Below are 18327 nucleotides of genomic sequence, written 5' to 3'. Positions count from 1 at the left end.
GCAACATTTCAGATTTCACATTTGCGGTCCCAACAAGTCCTATGCAAAGAAAAGTATTTGAAACCCTGTGGATTGTTAAAAATGGGCCTAATCTTTGACTTCCTGTTTCCATTTGGTGTTGGGATGAAGCAAGATGGAGACAAATTTCTCTCAGCCACTCTTCAAAATGGGAAAGAAAGTAAGGAATACAATTGTTGATTTTCAGAAATCAGGAATTAGCTACAGGTAAAAGGCCAGCAGTTACATATGCACAGTGAGAGAAACATTTATATGGAAAACAGTTTTCTGTTTTCTGTTTTCTGGAAAACAGAAAACATTTATATGGAAAACTCTGCTGTTTATTTTCAAAGCTTCCTGTTCACATCGTTAAGAGTGCCGCAAATGACTGCTGTAGCTGCTATAATAACAGTTATTCACTGAAAGCATGTTGCTAAACATTAATTACAGACATCAGAGTGTATCATTTTCAGTAATTGCATTTATTTATTTTTTTACTGCACAATCCATAAAGCTTTTTTTTTTCTTTCTCACAATTTGCCACTTGTGTTCCCTTCAGCAGCTTCATATTTTCTTTGTATTCGCAGCAGATGATGTCAAGAGATACAAAAAAAAGGAAAAAAAAAGGAGATTGGAAATTTTGAGTAAATAAAATCCCTAAATATCTTTGATTATAAATATCAGTAACGTATCTTTCAGTCAACAAAGCTGACTCAGGCATCTGAGTCGCACTGCATCCATTCACGTTAAAACGAACAAAAACAAAAAAATCCAGAAGATGATTTAATTCTTCCTTCAGTGTTCGCAAATGCTTAAAATTACATGATATTCTTAAAAGCTGATGTCTCCTTCGGATGGTTTTATAAATCTAAACTCACAGCAAACTATATTTCAATATATACATTTTATATCTCAATCCAGTGTGTATCTGTAACCAGTTTCTAAAAAGTGAGGCGGCCACTATGAATCCGTAACTGCCTCTGAAACTAAACAGCTCTGACTGCAAAGACGGATTTCTCCGTATGGTTTCAATTAGTCTTACAGATGTAAAGTATTCATGGTGGTGTTTGTGGTATCAAGCCGAGCGTTTACCCGTCGCCTGAAAACGGGTGTGACCGTCCGAACGTTGGGAGATGGGAGTCTGCGATTGGGCCTAGCTGCTGGTGTGTAGCGTGTCCTGGAACTTCGTGCTGGTGTAGCGTGCGTGGAAGCCTTTTTTACTGATGCTGTCATCTGAGTGGAACTTTAAAACGATGGCGTCTCCAGCTGAGTAGACGTCCTCTGGGACCTGAGGGAACAGAAAACCCCCACGTGTGTCATTTTGAAACCCGCTTAGGCATCGAGAATGGGATCAAGAAGATTATTAGAGATCCTACCCCTGATCCACAGTATCGGCCCAGTCTGGGGGACTTGATGTCAGCGCCGTCGTACAGCTCCAAATAATCGTAGCCGCAGTCCGCCTCCTCCTCAGTCTCAAACACTTGGAAGATGATCTCCACGCCGTAGCCCTTCTCGGCGGTGAGCACCCACAGACAGTCGGAGCCGCCGGGGTAGTTGTTATCTCCAAACTGTGCATGAGAGTACAGGTCTTTTGTCTTGACCTCGGCTTTAAGGCTTCCTCCGCATTCTGGGAATCCACGACCACAAAATTAGAGGGTCAAGACGAGAGGCTCGTAAAAGGGTGGAAAGAATGCAAGAAACACTTAAAATGTCACATTTCTGGCGACTCTTTTCCCCCAGCTGCAATTTACCATTTCAGGCTTTTTTTCAGTACCTTTTTAAGAGACCTTTGGATGAGCATTTTCCCTCAAACAGCATCTTCTCAGCAGTGACGGTATATTTACAGTTTATTCTGCAGCCCTATATTAGGTCACCGCACTTACGTGTTTGTATCCATGAGCTTTAATATTTTGTCGAACTCATTCATGTATTTTAGTGATCAAAATAATGCAGTTTTCAAAAACCTTTTAGAAATGTGCAGTGTGCAGAAATTATCCTGTTATTTTGGTCCTTTGAGTCAATCAACATCTTTTTTTTTTTGTTTAACACACCCGAATCAAAATAACAGTTCATCATGACAGCCACCTGGATGTCATCATGGTGGTAAGGTCCCAAAATATATTGCAGTTTGTAGTTGTAATATGAGAAAATGTAAGAGTTCAGCAGGTATTTTTTTCCCCCCCCATCATAATAATTTCACACAAATCTGTTGATAACTTTTAGATTTTTATGCTGCTATCTCTTTAGCTAATTGCCAATAAGTGGATGTGAATAAATTACTTTCCCCACCTGCTCTGTACGAAGCCTCAAATCCTCTCTTTTGCACCGAGTTGTCGGTGAAAAAATGCAGGAACATCTTGTTGCCGCTGGATGTAACCGGGTCGGGTGTTTTGGTGCCACAGAAGCGGCCCAGCGTCGGGGCGCGAACATCTCTGCCGTCGAAGATCTCCAGGTGATCGTAAGCACACTCGAGATGAGCCTCCATGTCAACCTCGTTAAAAATCTGAGAGAAAGATTTTCAAACAAATTGTAAGTGGGTGTTTTCATTCGTACCGAATCACAGAGTCCGAGTCGCGACCTACGATTTTGATCCGATGGCCCGGTGTGGTGGACAGAGACCAGGTGCAGGCCTTCTTACTGGGATACTTATTGGGCCAGTTGGGGCTGCTGATTGTGCCGGACACGGTGTTTACGAAGTGATCGCAGCCAGCTAAACAAAAACAAAACGGCATGTCAGGGGAAAATACTGGATTCTGATTGCAGAAACACCTTTCCCTAGAAGAGCTTAATTGCCATGTGAAGTAATGGGAAAAACCAAGAACGCCTCATAATTAAACAGATCATAAAAGCTTCTTTATTCGTAATAACATGGAGTAGTTGTTTTCTGGATTTGGGGCTCTCTTTAGTAGAAAACATTCCTCAGTTTACTGAGGTTTACCAGTATTTCTTTCTGCACAACTCACTTAACCCCTTACTTCCTGAAGTTATTTTAAATTATATCACTTATTTAGTTTTTGCTGTCAAGCAAATATTAAATTAAGTGGAGATTGTTCTTTGAGAAGCAGCTCATGCGAAAGACAAAAATTCTGGTTTGATGTAAATTCGCAACATTAGGCAATTAAACTGATTTTCCAGTCTCCAGATAAAGAGGGTTTTGAAATTGAATTCTAACATACAATCCATATTTACAGTGTCTCAATCACAGCTCAACACTGAGAAAAAAAAAATCACACCAGAATGGAATTGTATGATGCAGCATCTATGTCGCATTAAGGCCAGAAGATTTTTAAAGCAATTTAGCAACAATAATCTAACAATTTAAATCCAGCTGAGATCTGCACTGTGACTGTAAATGCTAGTCATCTTAGCATAACAAGTTGATCTGAACTTGCCTACCTTCCTTGCAGTCATGCTTATTATCGTGCACCATGAACCCACGGCGGCACTGACACCTGTAGCTCCCAAAGGTGTTCACACATTCGTGCTGGCATCCTCCGTTACCTTTGGAGCACTCGTCTATATCTGTGGAGATGTTCAAAGACTTTTGCTGGACTTTTGTTTTTGTCTTCAGCACAGAAAAATATGTACAAACAGGCTTGGTGTAAACTTGAAGTGAATATGAAACAAAGCCTAGACGGTTTCTACCTAATGATATAATGTAAGATGGGATTTGTTGTGTAGTGAGTTGTTATGAACCAATATTGCAAATTCAAAAGGTCAGACTTGGTGACGTTTTGGAGTTTAATGGGGGAACAGAAGTGATGATTTGTTTCGATACTTTTACTATTCAGAAAACTGAAGGGGTTCAGTTCGGTTTGGTGCTTTCTGACCTGACAAACTTTTTTAATTAACTTCTTTTCTTTCATATAAAGTACAGGAGTTGTGTATGTGTTCAATGTGTTCAATTTTGATTTTTTATAGTATAAAACATATTAGCTAACTGAAGTAAAAGTCTATAAAAACAAAAAAGGGAGTATGTTTATCTGATGAACAAAAGGAAAATGCAATAAATGGTACATGTTTTTAAAATAAATATATTTTCTTTCCTTTGTTATAGTCTTGTAAAACCACAGTGTTTATTTGTTCCTTTTTTTGAGAAAACCCATCCATAAAATGCAATATTCTCTAGACTAAATACTCATTTTCAAATAAAAGCAGTAAGGAAGTTTGAATCTGAAAACACTTTAAGTTGATTCCTTGCGAATAATTATAAAATATCTTCAGCACACAAATCACAGGCAGAGTACCTGTGTAACGTCTCTGTGGTATTTTCTTGCATCAGGAATCTCTTACGTTTACCGGCTGCTCACCAGAGAAGAAGTGGGCCTTGAAGCCCCTCTTGGACACGGTGTTGTCCGACTTGAACTCAATCCTCATGTTGTTCTGAAGCGAGGTGATAACGTCGGGTTTCTCTGCGCCGCAGAACTTCCCGTGGATCTTGGAGTCGACGCCCAGCCCACTGCGCACCTCAACGTAATCATACTTACACACCTGCTGCGAAACAACCACAATCACTCCGTCTGAGCGAGAAGCGGCAGAAACAACAACACTTTACATGCTGATCTGAGCCGAACCCACGTCGTTTCCTTCCGTCTCAAAGCCGTCAAACGTCAGGGTGATCCGGTACTGAGCCGGCGCCACCAGTTGCCACACGCAGTTCTTGTTGTGGGGGTAGTCTCTGGGCCAGCCTGGGGTGCTGAGGGAGCCATTCAGGCTGGTGATGAAGCCGCCGCAGGTAGCTGCTGGAGGGAATGAAATGAGAAGAAAGGATTTCAGAGGAAGAACTCATGCGTGACAAAGTGAAAACAGTCGCATAAGCTTCAGCGTGAAGCAGCTGAATCGATGTCGAGGTTAAAACTCCTGATAGAACTGATAAAAACACATCGATTAACTAGATGTTAAATGGGAAAACTGGTACTCAGGGCATTTTACTGAGTGCATTTTGATCAATGTGTCTGTGTCTGTTTCTGTTCTTAAACAGAATTTGTTATGTAAATGAAGAAATACATTTTCTTAGTCTTACATGTTTGAACTAACATAAACGGCTCATGTTTAAAGCACTTCAAAATTATTTTTTTTTACTTTGAATATAATAATTAAAACCACATGCAAACTTTTGAAATGTAGAAAACTAAATGAGATTTTAAAAACATTTTGAACCTAAACATGGGATAATTAAAATGTGTCTTAATCTGGTAAAAAAAAAATTGACTTAGTAAACCTTGTCCAGAACAAGTCTGAAAAAATGACAAGGTCAGCAGATTGTGACTTTATCTTTTTTTTTAATACCAAATTAATTAGAACATGTTTTCAAAGCTAGATAAAAAAAACTGTATGTGAAGTATTCTAAAATCAACTCCTTGTTTACTCCTTAAGCTAAAATCCAGTGAGAATATTAGATTAAAGGAAAGATTTAAGATTTACTGAAATAATAATAAACTTCACTGGATGTGAGGAAATAAAAAAAAGGAACTAATGTAAACAACCTTTTTCTTTTAAGGTAATTAAAAAACAAATAAATGTACATGCTGAGTTTACAGAAGGGATTTTTTGTTGTTCGGATGAACAAAAGTATTGACTTTTGAGATACTGCAACAGGTCAATGCTGCCCCCTTGTGGTAAAATGGTAAAAGAGGAGTGTTTCATCAATCTTTTGGATTTTAAGACAGTGCACTATGTTGCTTTAATTAAAATATTAAATTCTTTATTTATCTATGGATACTGTGGAACTATAATGGCTGACATAATAATATAACAGGCTACACTGACAATAATTTTGTCACTTTTTTGAAGTATTAAGTGGTAATAAGTATCCTTTGGGATTTTATGTTATTGCAAATCACAAAGTAATGCACATATGTGAAGTTAAAGTGTGATGTTTATTTGCATTCAAGTAATTAATTTGACTTTATTTATCTTTTTGAAAGATAAATTAAATAACGTTTCAACATACGGGCCACTTTTGAAGACAATAATGTCTTCACTTTGATTTTGCTCTGACTGTAACGCCACTCTGAAAATAATACTGAAGCGAATAAAAAAAGAACAAAACTGTGCATTGCTTCATATTAGCTCATCAAAACCTTGTTTTATTGAAAACTTTTTAGGGTTATGAATATTTTTACAAGGTATTGAGAAAAGTCCTCCAAATGAGACCTTATGTCCTGCTTTGTTAGTAAAGACATGATCTGTCGCCTGCTCTCACCCTCACAGCTGCGTCTGTCTGCTGCCAGCTCAAATCCGGGGTCGCAGCCGCATCTGTAGCTGCCCAGTGTGTTCATGCAGCGCTGCTCGCAGTGCCCGTTGTCAGCTCTGGAGCACTCATCCATCTCTAATCAAAAACAAAACTGGAGTCAGTGTCCATATGTCCTAAAGCTCTAAAAATCGTGTAGACACTTTGTTGCTGGAGGGCCTCTCTGACCTTTTAGAAAGCTGGCAGCAAACCCAGCCTTGTTGACCGAGCCGTCAGAGACAAACTTCAGCCAGAGCTGGTTGGAGCTGCTCTGGAGGTTCTCCGGTTTGTCGTAGCCACAGAACCGGCCGAGGAGTGGGCTGCTGTCCGAACCGCCATCCCTGACTTCCACGTAGTCGTAGGTGCAGGCGTCGTGTTTCTCAATCTGCAGTCAGGATACAAATGAACGCCGCTGCTGTTCGGGTTACTCACAGATAATGCAAGAAATATCTCTCGACTCCTTACGAGGCCTTCTTTGACTGTTTGAGATCAAATGCATTTAATAAGCATTTTTTAATTCTTTCTGTAAATAGCAGGTCTTGCTAATTCAAATCAGCAAAATGTTTGTGATCTAAGTGTTTTTCACAGAGATGTTCAACCTTTCTCGTATTGTTATATGATTTTTACCTCAAATGACTGAAATGTGAGGCCGACTTGAAATCCTTCTGCCACTGTGATCTTCCACACGCACATTTTGTTGGACTGGTAGTCATCAGGATAATTGGGGGACTGGATCTGGCCGCTATCTCGCGCCAACTCCCCGCCACAGATGGCTGCAGAGAGGTCAGATCAAGGACCGAATCGGTTCAAAGATGTCAAAGATATTCAAATGCCAAAAGCGAAACTACAGGTAAATGGAGACAGAAGGTCCTGATATCACCAGTACCATTGATGTACTGAAGAACAAATTATGGCAATAATTTGTAACAGGAAAATAATAAAGTTGAAATATGCTTAATAAATGTTTAATAACAGTGTAGATAAAAGCAGATAGAGAAAATGGCTCAAGTGGTTAGACACTAGCATTCCAGCAGGGGGCAGGATAATGCCTGACAGGGTTAGTTTGAACAACCATTCATTCACTGTTTATCCCTTCGATTATAGATAATGTCCAGCTGTCATTTTACAGTAATTACTAAGATTCTCAATTCATATTTTAAAACCATTTTAAGAAATAAACATATGAAAAATGGGGCAAACATTTGCATCCCTTTAAGTTTGACATCCCTAAATAGAATACCTTAAAAATATGGAAACATAAAAATGCATGATAGGTCATTTTTATTTAGTTAGTCAAAAAACGGACACATTGTTGGTTCTGTATTTGGTCTGGACGTCATCTTTGTAAACAATTGTTAAAATGGGTTTAAATCAGTATCGTTCTGGTGTTTTACCTTCATAAGAAGCAGAGAAGCCTTTGCCCACCCAGCTGCTGCTGCTTCTAAATTCGATCCAAAGACGACTGTTGTTGGAGATGATCGGATCTGGAGTCGTGTCGCCACAAAAACGCCCTGAAGAGAACATTTCAAGTTAGTACAAAAAAGTCACAAAAATCCTTAAACAGTTGCTGAATATGGAGTTTGTAAAACACGCATCAATCAGACCTTTTAGGGGAGCTTTTCTCCAGAATCCGTCTCGAACTTCTACATGGTCGTACCAGCAGAGGTGACTCCTGAAGAGATCCATGGAAGTGAAATTAAGGACAATCTGGGACACAGAGGAGAGATGTTGAGCATAACAGCATGTAAATATATCAGATTAAAATGTGTACATCATTTCTAAAACCCAAAAGAGTTAAAATGTTGATCCCAAATTTACACACCAAGGATGTATGAGACTCTGACCTAAATTAATCGCTTCAAACGGAGATTTCAAACTCCAGTTCTTTAGCATTTCTGCTTTATCACACATGAATCAAATAATTAATTCAGTGGCAAGACCCTGAAGAACTCGACTGCATGATAAGGAGGTAATTTGACCATTTAATGTGTTGAACCAGGGACATTCCTGAAACTTGCAGGATGATGGACTTCGAGGATGAAGCATGACTGGTAAACATAATTTTTTTCACAATAACAACTTAAATGTTTGGATATTCAGCGACTCCCACATTTATTTGGACCTTTTCTCATCTTTTAAAATTGTAGAATAGTTGTAGAAAGTTTTTCAGGTTATTTATTTAGTTGAGTAAACTCAGGTAAGAAAGCATTTTTTGCTATATTTTTTGCATAGTATGTTAATGTAGTTAATGATAAATATTAGCTCATTTAATCACATGGCAATGATTGTCATGGATCATTTTTTCACTTCTGAAAGTAAAAAAAAAAAAGATACTTAAATTAACAGATTTTAAAAAATTACAAAATGTAAATAAATTGTTAGAAATAGCTACTACTGATATTGTGAGAAGATATGGCCACATGTATATTTTGATTGTAAAAAAAGTATAACTATGAGCTAAGCAAGACTCAAACCTCGTGTTTGGATTGGTTTTTACGGTTTGGCTGTTTATTCTGCTTCTTTTTATGTAGCATAGGTTTGTGTATCCTGGATGTAAAGTTAAGTGGAAGGAAAAAGTGCAGAAGAAACTGGTTTACTTGCAGCAGTAAAAACTTGCACTGACTCTAAGAAAATGCAAACCACAGCCACCTAAATCAACAGAAATAAACTCCAAAGGTTCATCACTTTCAAGATGAGTTCCACCTATTCCAATGAATTACTGAAATAAATCTCATTTTGCTTATTTGTTTAGATGCACCTCATTGGTACAATTGTAAAGGTCTCCATTACATCAGGCCTACCAACATGTTCATGCTGTTATTTTTATTTAATTTTCTTATCATTTATGTTTTTATATGTAGGTCAAATTATACAATTGCCAAGATATGTTTTTTTTTTTTTACCAACATGAAATAAATCAGGCTTATTGTGTATCAAAGAGGTTCAATTATAAAATACATGCACCCATTTTGCAGGGACAGATGTAGGTTTAAAAGTCACCTTTTCTCCTGGCGTGACAGAAATTCTCCACACACAGTGAGTGTATGCTGAGTATCCGTTTGGAAAACCAGGAGAAGAAAGGTTTCCAGCACTGTCCTGCAGACTTTCCCCACATCCTGCCAAAAAAAGGACATAAAAAATTGTACAAAGATGACAAGTCACGGCCAAAATTATGACTTATGGGACTTTATATCTTATTTATTTATGCCCTACTTGCACATTTGTAGAGTTTGCGGGCTTGAGCGACGTCTCCTTCGCTAAGCCTTGTCCTCTGTCCAATGGAGGGTCGAATACCGTTGACATCGTAACGAGGCAAGATGGTGTCCAAGAAGATGCTTCTGTTTCACACAAAGTACAAATCTGTTCATGCTTGCAGAGTTTTAAAACATAAGAACCATGTAGAAGTTGATTATTGCCCAAAAAGCACAAAAACTATAACCCTGACAATAAACATACGGATTAGCTGGGTTGATGTTCAGCTTATAGAGGTTCTCCTCCATTCCAGTATTTAAATACATATTTTGTACTAAATCAGACTTTGTAGCTTTGAATTGTATTTTGTAAAGTTGGAAAATAGAATTGCTTTGTATCTGTAAAAAGACAAAAAAAAATTCTTTACACACATAAATCCTTATCAATGGCAATACACAAACATTTATTTACTACTACATTTTCTGACTTATATGTCGATATATAACTTGGATTTTTTTTTTTTTTTACACAAACACATTCCCTTCTAGACATACCCAAATCAGAAGTTTTTATTTCATTTTATTAAGGTTACAAAACTCTATTCACAAGTGCAAAAATATTTACGCCCGGAATTTGTCAACTACTTTGTCAGCACCTTGATACTTTTAATGATTGTAATAATCCCTTGCTGGGTTTACAGCGCCCGCTGTTGCTCGGTTGCCGTGGCGATAAAACGATGAATGACAGGCATGTGTAAACAGAGCGCTCTGAATGGGGCCGCTGGCCGGTGCCAGCCGGCTCAGTGGAGCCCGCTCCTGAATGCCAGAGAGAAAAGCCACTCCAGCCCCAAATTGTTCAACAAAGCCTGAACTGGTTGGACTTTTATTTAAAGTGGCAAGCCGCCACGACCCAGAGCCCTGACGCAGTGACGGGGGTAAAACACCAAAGCAGAATCAGAAAGGAGCAACAGTATGCTTCAGAGAGAAAACATTTATGTCACAACACGGCAGGTTCTTGATGAACTGAAGGCGAAAAAGAGAGACAAACATCAGGTCTCATATTTGACTTGATGTCTTGTTAATAAAGCCGTTTGCAAAACTATTTATCCACCTTGGACGTTTTCAGCTTCAAGCGAATGATTAGTTTAATCATTTCTATGTTACAGAGAGGGCTGCACAGTGGCGCAGTTGGTAGAGCTGTTGCCTTGCAGCAAGAAGGTTCTGGGTTCGATTCCCGGCCCCGGTCTTTCTGCATGAAGTTTGCATGTTCTCCCTGTGCATGCGTGGGTTTTCTCCAGGTACTCCAGTTTCCTCCCACAGTCCAAAAACATGACTGCCAGGTTAATTGGCCTCTACAAATTGCCCCTAGGTGAGAGTGTGTGTGCATGGTTGTTTGTCCTGTGTGTCTCTGTTGCACTGTGACAGACTGGCGACCTGTCCAGGGTGTACCCCACCTCTCACCCGGAACGTTAGCTGGAGATAGGCACCAGCAACCCTCCCGACCCCACCAAGGGACAAGGGTGCAAGAAAATGGATGGATGGATGTTACAGAGAAAGAAAAACGTGAAGGAAAAGGATCGTGACAATCATGGCAAGCAAAACACGAATAATGACAAGAGAAAATCAATTTGTCTACTTTGAATTTGTTTTCTGTACGATTTCAAGTGTTTCAAGGCAAAATTTGCTAAAATAAACTGTAGAACAACAAACTACTTTTCAAATTAATACAGTTCCATAAACCCAGCTGTTCTCTGAAGGCCTCACAGGTTTAATAACAGACATTAGTGAGCAGTCGGGATCATGAAGGTCAAGGAACCGAACAGAAAAGTCAGATATAGGGTTGTAAGGACGGAATAACAAAGTTAGATTCTGAAACAATGCTGAAACTTTAACTATCTTTTAGAATCACTGTTAATTTCCTTGGCACAACTCAAAATCAACCAAGATATGTCTGTCTGACCTGACCGACAAAGAAAATATTCATCAAAAAACCAAAGAATTTAATGCTGAGTAAGTTTGAAGAAGTGATCAAAAGCTCAGATGTCACAATCTAGTGTGATGGTTAAGATTTAGGTCAAAACACTTCACTATCAAATAAACAACTTTTGCACAACACTGCAACGAGTAACCATTAAACCGGCTCATCGCTGGAAAAAATGTTTTTAGTCTAATGTCAGGCAGATGAAGGAGTTTATTGATGATTGACAGTGAGTCAGAGGCAGGATACAGAGGAACGAGTGAGTCACCATTAAATCAATAAATTCCTCAGAGAGCTGGTTTTATGACTTGTTAATGTGAAATGTGTTGAAATGAAAAGAAAACGTATGCTCAGCAAAACCCAAATAACAGACAAGTGAAACATGAGGCGGTGGAGAAAAAGAAAGCAGAGGAAAATTGGCAGACCCACCTGGAAAACGTGTTCCTTGCATAATGCATGATGCTGCCAAAGTCATAGCCCTCTCCCAGAGAGTCCACCTCTCCAGGTTCCATCTTCAGGAAGTTATAGTCTTGACCTTTCGGTGGGAGCAACAGAGCATCAGCAAGCTGCGTTTACAATTACAGAAACTCCTGTGCAGTGACACGGTTACTACCTTAGTACCTGGCTGGATGTTGTCTCTGACGATGCTTACGTGCTCGTCACGGTCAGGACGAGTGTGTTCGTGCCAGAAGCCAATCACGTGGCCGAGTTCGTGAACCACGATGCCGAACTTATCACAGTTCTTCCCGATGGAGATGGCCTGAGGCCCGCCGCCTCTCCTCCCCACGTAGGAGCAGCATCTGTTCGGCAGCAAAGCGTCCACAGCCATCCTTAATTGCTTCTGAATGTGAATATGTGATGAATTTCCAGAAGGCCATTGCTTTTTTGACATTTAACGAGAAGAATCTGTCAAGCCTATGAGCGCAGTTTCACAAAAAAAGAAAACATGGAACATCATCGGTAGCCCACATCCGAAACAGATGTTATTGTCAGCAACCCCAGAAAAACCAGAGGAAAACATGTCCCTGGGAGAGAAAGTGAATCAAAATGACTTTAAATGTCTATATTTAGCATGGGAAGAGTTGTGCCCTCTTGTGGCTGGTGAAGGAGAAGCAACTTAACATTAAATAAGCACAACCAGCAACCAAGAATATTAGAAGAAGTATTATAAAAGATAACACATTAAACACAAAATCTTCTGTTTTACATGAAAGGTGTCCTTGGCGCTACAGCACAGTAAACATCCGTAGGAAGTTAGCAAAGTAATGTTTTGACATACAGAGATGTGAGAAAAGGACAGCCAGTCTGTTGTAAGATGTCTTGGACATGCCCATGTTGCATGTTAACTTCAGTTTGTACAACACTAATAAAATCAAGAGACGTAAACAGCAAAATGCAAAGAAAACATATTATAAAATAGAATCAAATTCGGCAGTTTTGTACAGATAGCATCTGTACATTTATTCAGCTGGGCCGGGATGAATTAGAAAATCCCAACAGGATTTACATAGAATCAAAAACAGGTGTAAATGCTCATAATGTTGTTTTTTTCTGGACGTTTGCTCTGTTTAAACCAAAGACATTTAATCTATTGAGCTTCTGACTGCTGAAGCAAGAGTAAACACATGATTAAAAAAGGTAGACGTGCAAGAAATACCTCAAAAATTCAGAGCTGCGAATGAGGAGAGGATTGAAAAAGTTTCCTCCGAATCCGTGTCAGAGACCAAAGACTACAAGAAGCATCTCACTGATGTTACTTCAACCGAATGGGTAACACTGTCAATTAAAGTTTTGACGTATTTTAAGCTACAAAATACACATTTTTGAAAGATTTTGTTTATTAAGTGAAACTTTTTTTGTATTTCCCTGTAGTTGAATATTTCATTTAATATTCAATAGATGGGGAAAAGAGTGTTGAATTTCCACGTGTTGCATGTTATACTTGGATACTGATTTATAAGTTTATGATCTGTTTATTCAATTTTTGCCCTAAATATTCAGAATGTTTATTGTTTTTCTGTATTATTTCTCATTACATACAGCTCTGCTCCTCAAAGAGTTTTAATTTTACAATCACTTTAATGCTTTGTCATTAATTAGGTTTTTGCTCTCTAATAAATCATGTGAGCAGGTTTGGGTTTGAACAGTCAGGTTCCCAAAGTTGAGGTCTTTCCGTCTTCCCTGATTTATTACAATAAAATTGAATAGCATCTGTACATTTATTTATATTCTATTTCAAATGTAAAAAAAAACTGCTCTAAAAACACTCAAAAATATTTATTTTATGAATACGTAACAGCTATTCTTGTCTCCACTTGTTTAAATTACACACTTCTTTACAAACAACTCACCCACAGGGCCTGTAGGTAAAAATAATGTAGCTCTCTTCACTTGTTCTCTCTGTGAATATCACACATGTATGTTTCTCCCAGTGGCGCATCGCTTGACGAAATATGGCGCGCTGGCTGCCTGAGAGGAAAGTCTGTAATTAGGTTTTGACAGATTTAGGTTATCCAAGGTGAACGTTTGGAGGAGACGGAGGCACGGCTGTCCTCTGGACTCACCACTAAAATTCCCACTGATCACATACGGGATGATGCCGTCCGGCCAGACTCGCTCAGGCCTGGAGGTGGCTGCTCGCTTCTGCCTCTGTGGACTCAGACCGCCTGCAGCTCCGTCATTGGAAGAGGAATTGCCAGCTGTAAAGAGCATATGGAAATATCATATATCGTCTTGAATGGTTTGATCAGAATTACCGTCTTCACAGACAAATGCGCTATTTCTTCCTGTTGAGACGAACCTGAGTTTGTGTGGTTAACGTGTTGTTCTGTATCGACGCCCCGGCTGATTTTAAACATACGAAGATCTTCTTCGTCCAGAGCAATGTCTCCCAAAAAAGCAGCTGTGCAAATTTAAAACATAAAGAAACATTAAATAATTGGGCCCCAACTTGTTGCCTCACAAAAGCACAAACTTTAATGTATCTACTGTATTATCTGGACTATAGAGCGCACTTGGCTATAAGCCGCACCCACAAAGTTTTTGGACGCAGCATTACGTCTCCACTGTCGAACCATGGATTCGTTCATGCCGAGTTTACGTTCAGCGGCTATCGATCTGTACTGCCAGATTGATAACCTTCAACTTAAAAGCTGCATCATATGAACTTCTTTGTGTTGTTTCCATGGTGAGGGGCTAAGTTTGAAAACATTTCTCAGTCGAAACTGCTGCTAGCAGGTGTTTGTTTTAAATGAAAATCAGTACTTTCTTCTTTGATTTCCAATTTTGGCTTCCAATGATTCACTTCCTGCTAAAGCGCCCCCTGGCGGTTGAAGAAAAATCTACAGAAAAGCCGCTCCGGGCTATAAGCCGCATGGTTCAAAATGTGGGGAAAAAAAGTAGCGGCTTATACGGTGAATGAGATTTTATGAGACAGACACAAAGTATAAATGATACAAGGTTTCTCATTTTGAAAACACAGCACAAATACATGAATATTCAATTAAATTCATCTTATAATGCCCATAACTAAATGTTGCTTTTTCATGATTCACATTAGAACAGAAATGAAAATGATTGTGGCTAGAAAGGAGGGAGGGAAGATAAATGTTGACCAAATACATGGAAGGATTGTTAAGTATGTTGTGCTGCTTCCTGCACTGGGTCCATTAGGCAGACTCATCTGGGAAGAAGTTTTAACCTTCTTTAACTTTAATGCAAAAAACTGGTAAAGAAATACTGATTAATGATAAAAACAAAATCAAATATTGTTTTTATAATCTCAATTATACCTTTTCCACCCTTACATTCCTTTTTTGTTTTTTTACGGGAAATCAACGGTGTTTATGTTTACTCATATCTTCTGACAACTTCTTTAAATACATAGTTTATGGATAATCAGGGATGATTCAAAAACGCCTTTTTAAAGCCTGAACAGTCACTTATTTCTAAAGTGCTCCAGTTCGATTTTCAGGAAACTTGTTGCCACCTCGTTCGCTTCAGTTACTCCTTCTGAGCGCCTCCTTCTGCTGTCCAAATGAGAGGATGTAGCCCGTCTTATGGATGCCTTTGAAGTCGACTCAGTCATGCAGAGGGTGACTGTAAATGACTGCCACGCCTCTCCTGCAGAGCCTGTGCTCCGTGCCCCGCGGCCATGAGGGATTTCGCCGGCGTCCAGCCGAGGAACAGTGCTGGCACGGCCTCGGTGACCCACAGTCTCCAGGCAACTGCCTCAAAGCGGAGGAGCCGTGTATTTTGAAGGTTCCCAAAGTCACAAAGAAAAAAAAAAAAACGAGAGGAAGAAGAAAGGAAACCAAACCTGCTGGAGGCCCTTGATTACTAGAGAACTGTTGGCCATGTTGGACGATGTAAACAAGTTGTTTTCTTGAATATCTTGACCTTTTGGCAAAGTTTTTTTTTAAATACCCCATCAGAACAGGAAAGTATGTGTCATTTTTTAAATTTATAAATTACATTTTATTAGTGAATTATGATTTTCAAATATATTAATTCTCTTCTTGAGACAAAAAAAAGCCTTAAAGTCTTTTTCTATTATATCTGTTTACATCTCCAGTTAAGCCCAAAATTACAGTAAATTTTACATTTTACCATCACGTTTCTTCTGACTGGAAGCAATATTAACATTTTGGATTAGAGTTGAATCTGATGGAGATTAGGGTGATGGCAAAGAGGCTTTCCAAAATGCTCTGTATTTATGCTCTCTAGCAATAATAGATTATTGCGCTGGTCAGTGATTAAAAAAAGGCTTTGAATAATGTAATGTAATGATTATTGAGATGTATTTTAAAAATACAGACATACAGGTAAGTTGTTTGTACAGAAAAAAGCAATTTACCACTTGCATATCAAAATAATTGCTTTATTTTGATAGATTTTTTTTAGCTGTCAACCTCTATAGTTGTGTAAACTTTTGGTATACCATTGAAAATACACACATGTTGTTAATTTAACTGAACAATTTGAAAAAGAAAGTGCGTTCTTTTGTATTAAAGTAAACAAAGCCGTGTAAACAAGCACAGAATAGCTCATATTACACAAAGAAAACAATGGATATCAGAATATCCTGACATTTATGGAAAAAGTTTTAAATATTTTCATATCAGCTAAGTCTGCCAGGTTCAATCAGTTCCTATATTTTATGTGCACTTTAAATTCATCTTATTTTCATAAGTTATACAAGGAAAGTTTGAATATTCAGAATCTGAATATGTTGTAAATTTAAATATAACGTTTTGTAATACTGACTTAAGACTTATTGCCTGTATACTTTGCAAACTCCTAAGTGAATCCATATAAACCTAAATTTAAACCTATATGCTGCCGTCACTGCAACGTGCAGTGAAGCTTCGTTTGCTGTTTTCAGTCTCAGCGGCAGGACTGCGCTTCAAACTGTCCAAAAGCACCTTTTGTATATCAAATACAAACAATTTCAGAGTAAATCTCCCGGTACCTGCTTTGCATGGATCCTTATAATCGACCGCATCCTCTGGATTGAAGAAAATCGCGCCCGCAGCTTCTGCAGCCGCCAGAGAGACGCTCAGACCGCACAGCAGGAGCAGCACGGCTGGTGCCGAGTCCATCATTACTTCGGACTAAAAAGGAGAACGACGCTGCTAATCGATGGATATGGCTGGAAGAGTAAAAAAAAAAAAAAAAAGAAGAAAAATAAAAATTGAAAAAGAAAATGGAGTAAAACCTGGAGTTCCTCAGTGGGATTGTTCCCTGCTGCTGCCGCTGACATGCCGCTCCAGAAGTGAATCTGGGCTCAGCGCGTCTAAGTAAATGTTAAACGTCACTTATTTTAGTCATAGTCCAGGAATGAGTGTAAATGGAAAACACACTTTCAATGCAGTCAAATCCAAAAAACAAAAACAAAACAAAACAACAACAACAACAACAAAAAAAGCAATCAATTAGCTAAACTCAAACATGAAATGCATGTTCAAATCCTGTCGAGAGTCATGTAAGCAGAAAGGGTTTAACTACACCACCTGTAGGCTTCCAGCGGGCTCCATTATTATAACATCTGGAAATACTGACGCAGCCATTACTGGGGCAGGCACGTACAATACCCTGTAAAACTGAATTGAACTTAGATGGAATAGTGTGGAGGCAGACAAGGGCGTGGATAATTGTGCCATTTGGGTATCCCTCTTCCTGCTTTTAAGAACTGCAATGTTTCCCCAGGATGGTTTTTGTTGTTAAACAGCTAAATTTTAGTCAGATTAGGGGAGAGAACATCTGTGAACAAAAGCTTCCAAGTCGAGATTCTGAATAGGATTTAGGTTCTTGTGTAAATGTAGCTCTGCTGCCACCACTGTGTCTCACAGAGTGATGTGTTTGCATCACTTACATGGCTTGTGACAAACTCTAAACAATATTTCTATTGGCTTTAGGTCAATGTCTTTGACTTAAAAAACAAAGACTTTATTTTTGACCTAAAAACAAAGAGATTGTATTGTATTTTCAAAGCTTGGGATGATATTTTATAACCCAACAAATCCTTCTATTTCTGAGTAAAGACTGTAAAAAAATTGAATAATTAAATAAATGAAAACTTAAAAAAAAAAAAGAAAAAATAAGTGAATATCCCACATTTCTTGGTGGGAAAATATCCAATTAATAAATAAAGTGATTATCAAGAGGAATGACTTTTTACTCTAGCTTTCTAATATGTAATGCAGATTGATTGTTGAACACTTCACTGTTGTTGTTCAGTGGTTTTATGTTCTCGCCACCATGTGGTGCTGATGGATAAGGAGCAGAATCACTTATTAAAGAAATCAGAAAACAAAAAAAATCATCATTTTAAAAGACAAAAAGGACTGAAAAGCTGTAGGTTCATTCACAAGTATCAGATCGGAGAAATAGTGTTCAATCTACCATTAAATGATTTTTTTTTTCTGTTT

At 38.5% G+C, this 18327-nt stretch overlaps 1 protein-coding gene across 5 annotated transcripts; it reads right to left on the bottom strand.

The window, feature by feature from the left end:
- Positions 1–460: 460 nt before the first annotated feature.
- LOC103473707 (bone morphogenetic protein 1-like) lies at positions 461–18240 on the bottom strand. 5 transcript variants are annotated; one of them, XM_081613540.1, is made up of 20 exons: positions 16869–18240; positions 14199–14300; positions 13963–14097; positions 13750–13867; positions 12020–12198; positions 11828–11933; positions 9443–9567; positions 9230–9345; positions 7834–7936; positions 7624–7740; positions 6857–7002; positions 6419–6614; positions 6203–6328; positions 4576–4739; positions 4308–4491; positions 3394–3519; positions 2580–2707; positions 2287–2500; positions 1374–1624; positions 461–1285 (listed from the first exon to the last, which is right to left on the bottom strand). In XM_081613540.1, exons 1-20 carry the CDS (start codon positions 16999–17001, stop codon positions 1151–1153), a joined length of 2904 nt encoding a protein of 967 aa, XP_081469666.1. In that variant the 5' UTR covers positions 17002–18240; the 3' UTR covers positions 461–1150. The 5 variants fall into 5 exon arrangements, with proteins under 5 accessions (XP_081469666.1, XP_081469668.1, XP_081469667.1 ...); XM_081613542.1 differs by having other exon boundaries at positions 4576–4736; XM_081613541.1 differs by having other exon boundaries at positions 4308–4488; positions 16869–18239.
- Positions 18241–18327: the final 87 nt, after the last annotated feature.

This window comes from Poecilia reticulata, chromosome 12 (genome assembly GCF_904066995.2).
Source record: "Poecilia reticulata chromosome 12, P_reticulata-male-v2, whole genome shotgun sequence".
NCBI classification, from domain to species: domain Eukaryota; kingdom Metazoa; phylum Chordata; class Actinopteri; order Cyprinodontiformes; family Poeciliidae; genus Poecilia; species Poecilia reticulata.
This window is presented reverse-complemented; position numbering and strand designations above follow the sequence as displayed.

Coding starts and splice junctions, on each gene's coding strand:
- LOC103473707 (XM_081613540.1), bottom strand. CDS start 17,001: ATGATGGACTCGGCACCAGCCGTGCTGCTCCTGCTGTGCGGTCTGAGC. Junction 14,098..14,198: donor CGTTAACCACACAAACTCAG/GTTCGTCTCAAC, acceptor TGCTCTTTACAG/CTGGCAATTCCTCTTCCAAT. Junction 2,708..3,393: donor TAAGCATGACTGCAAGGAAG/GTAGGCAAGTTC, acceptor GTTTTTGTTTAG/CTGGCTGCGATCACTTCGTA.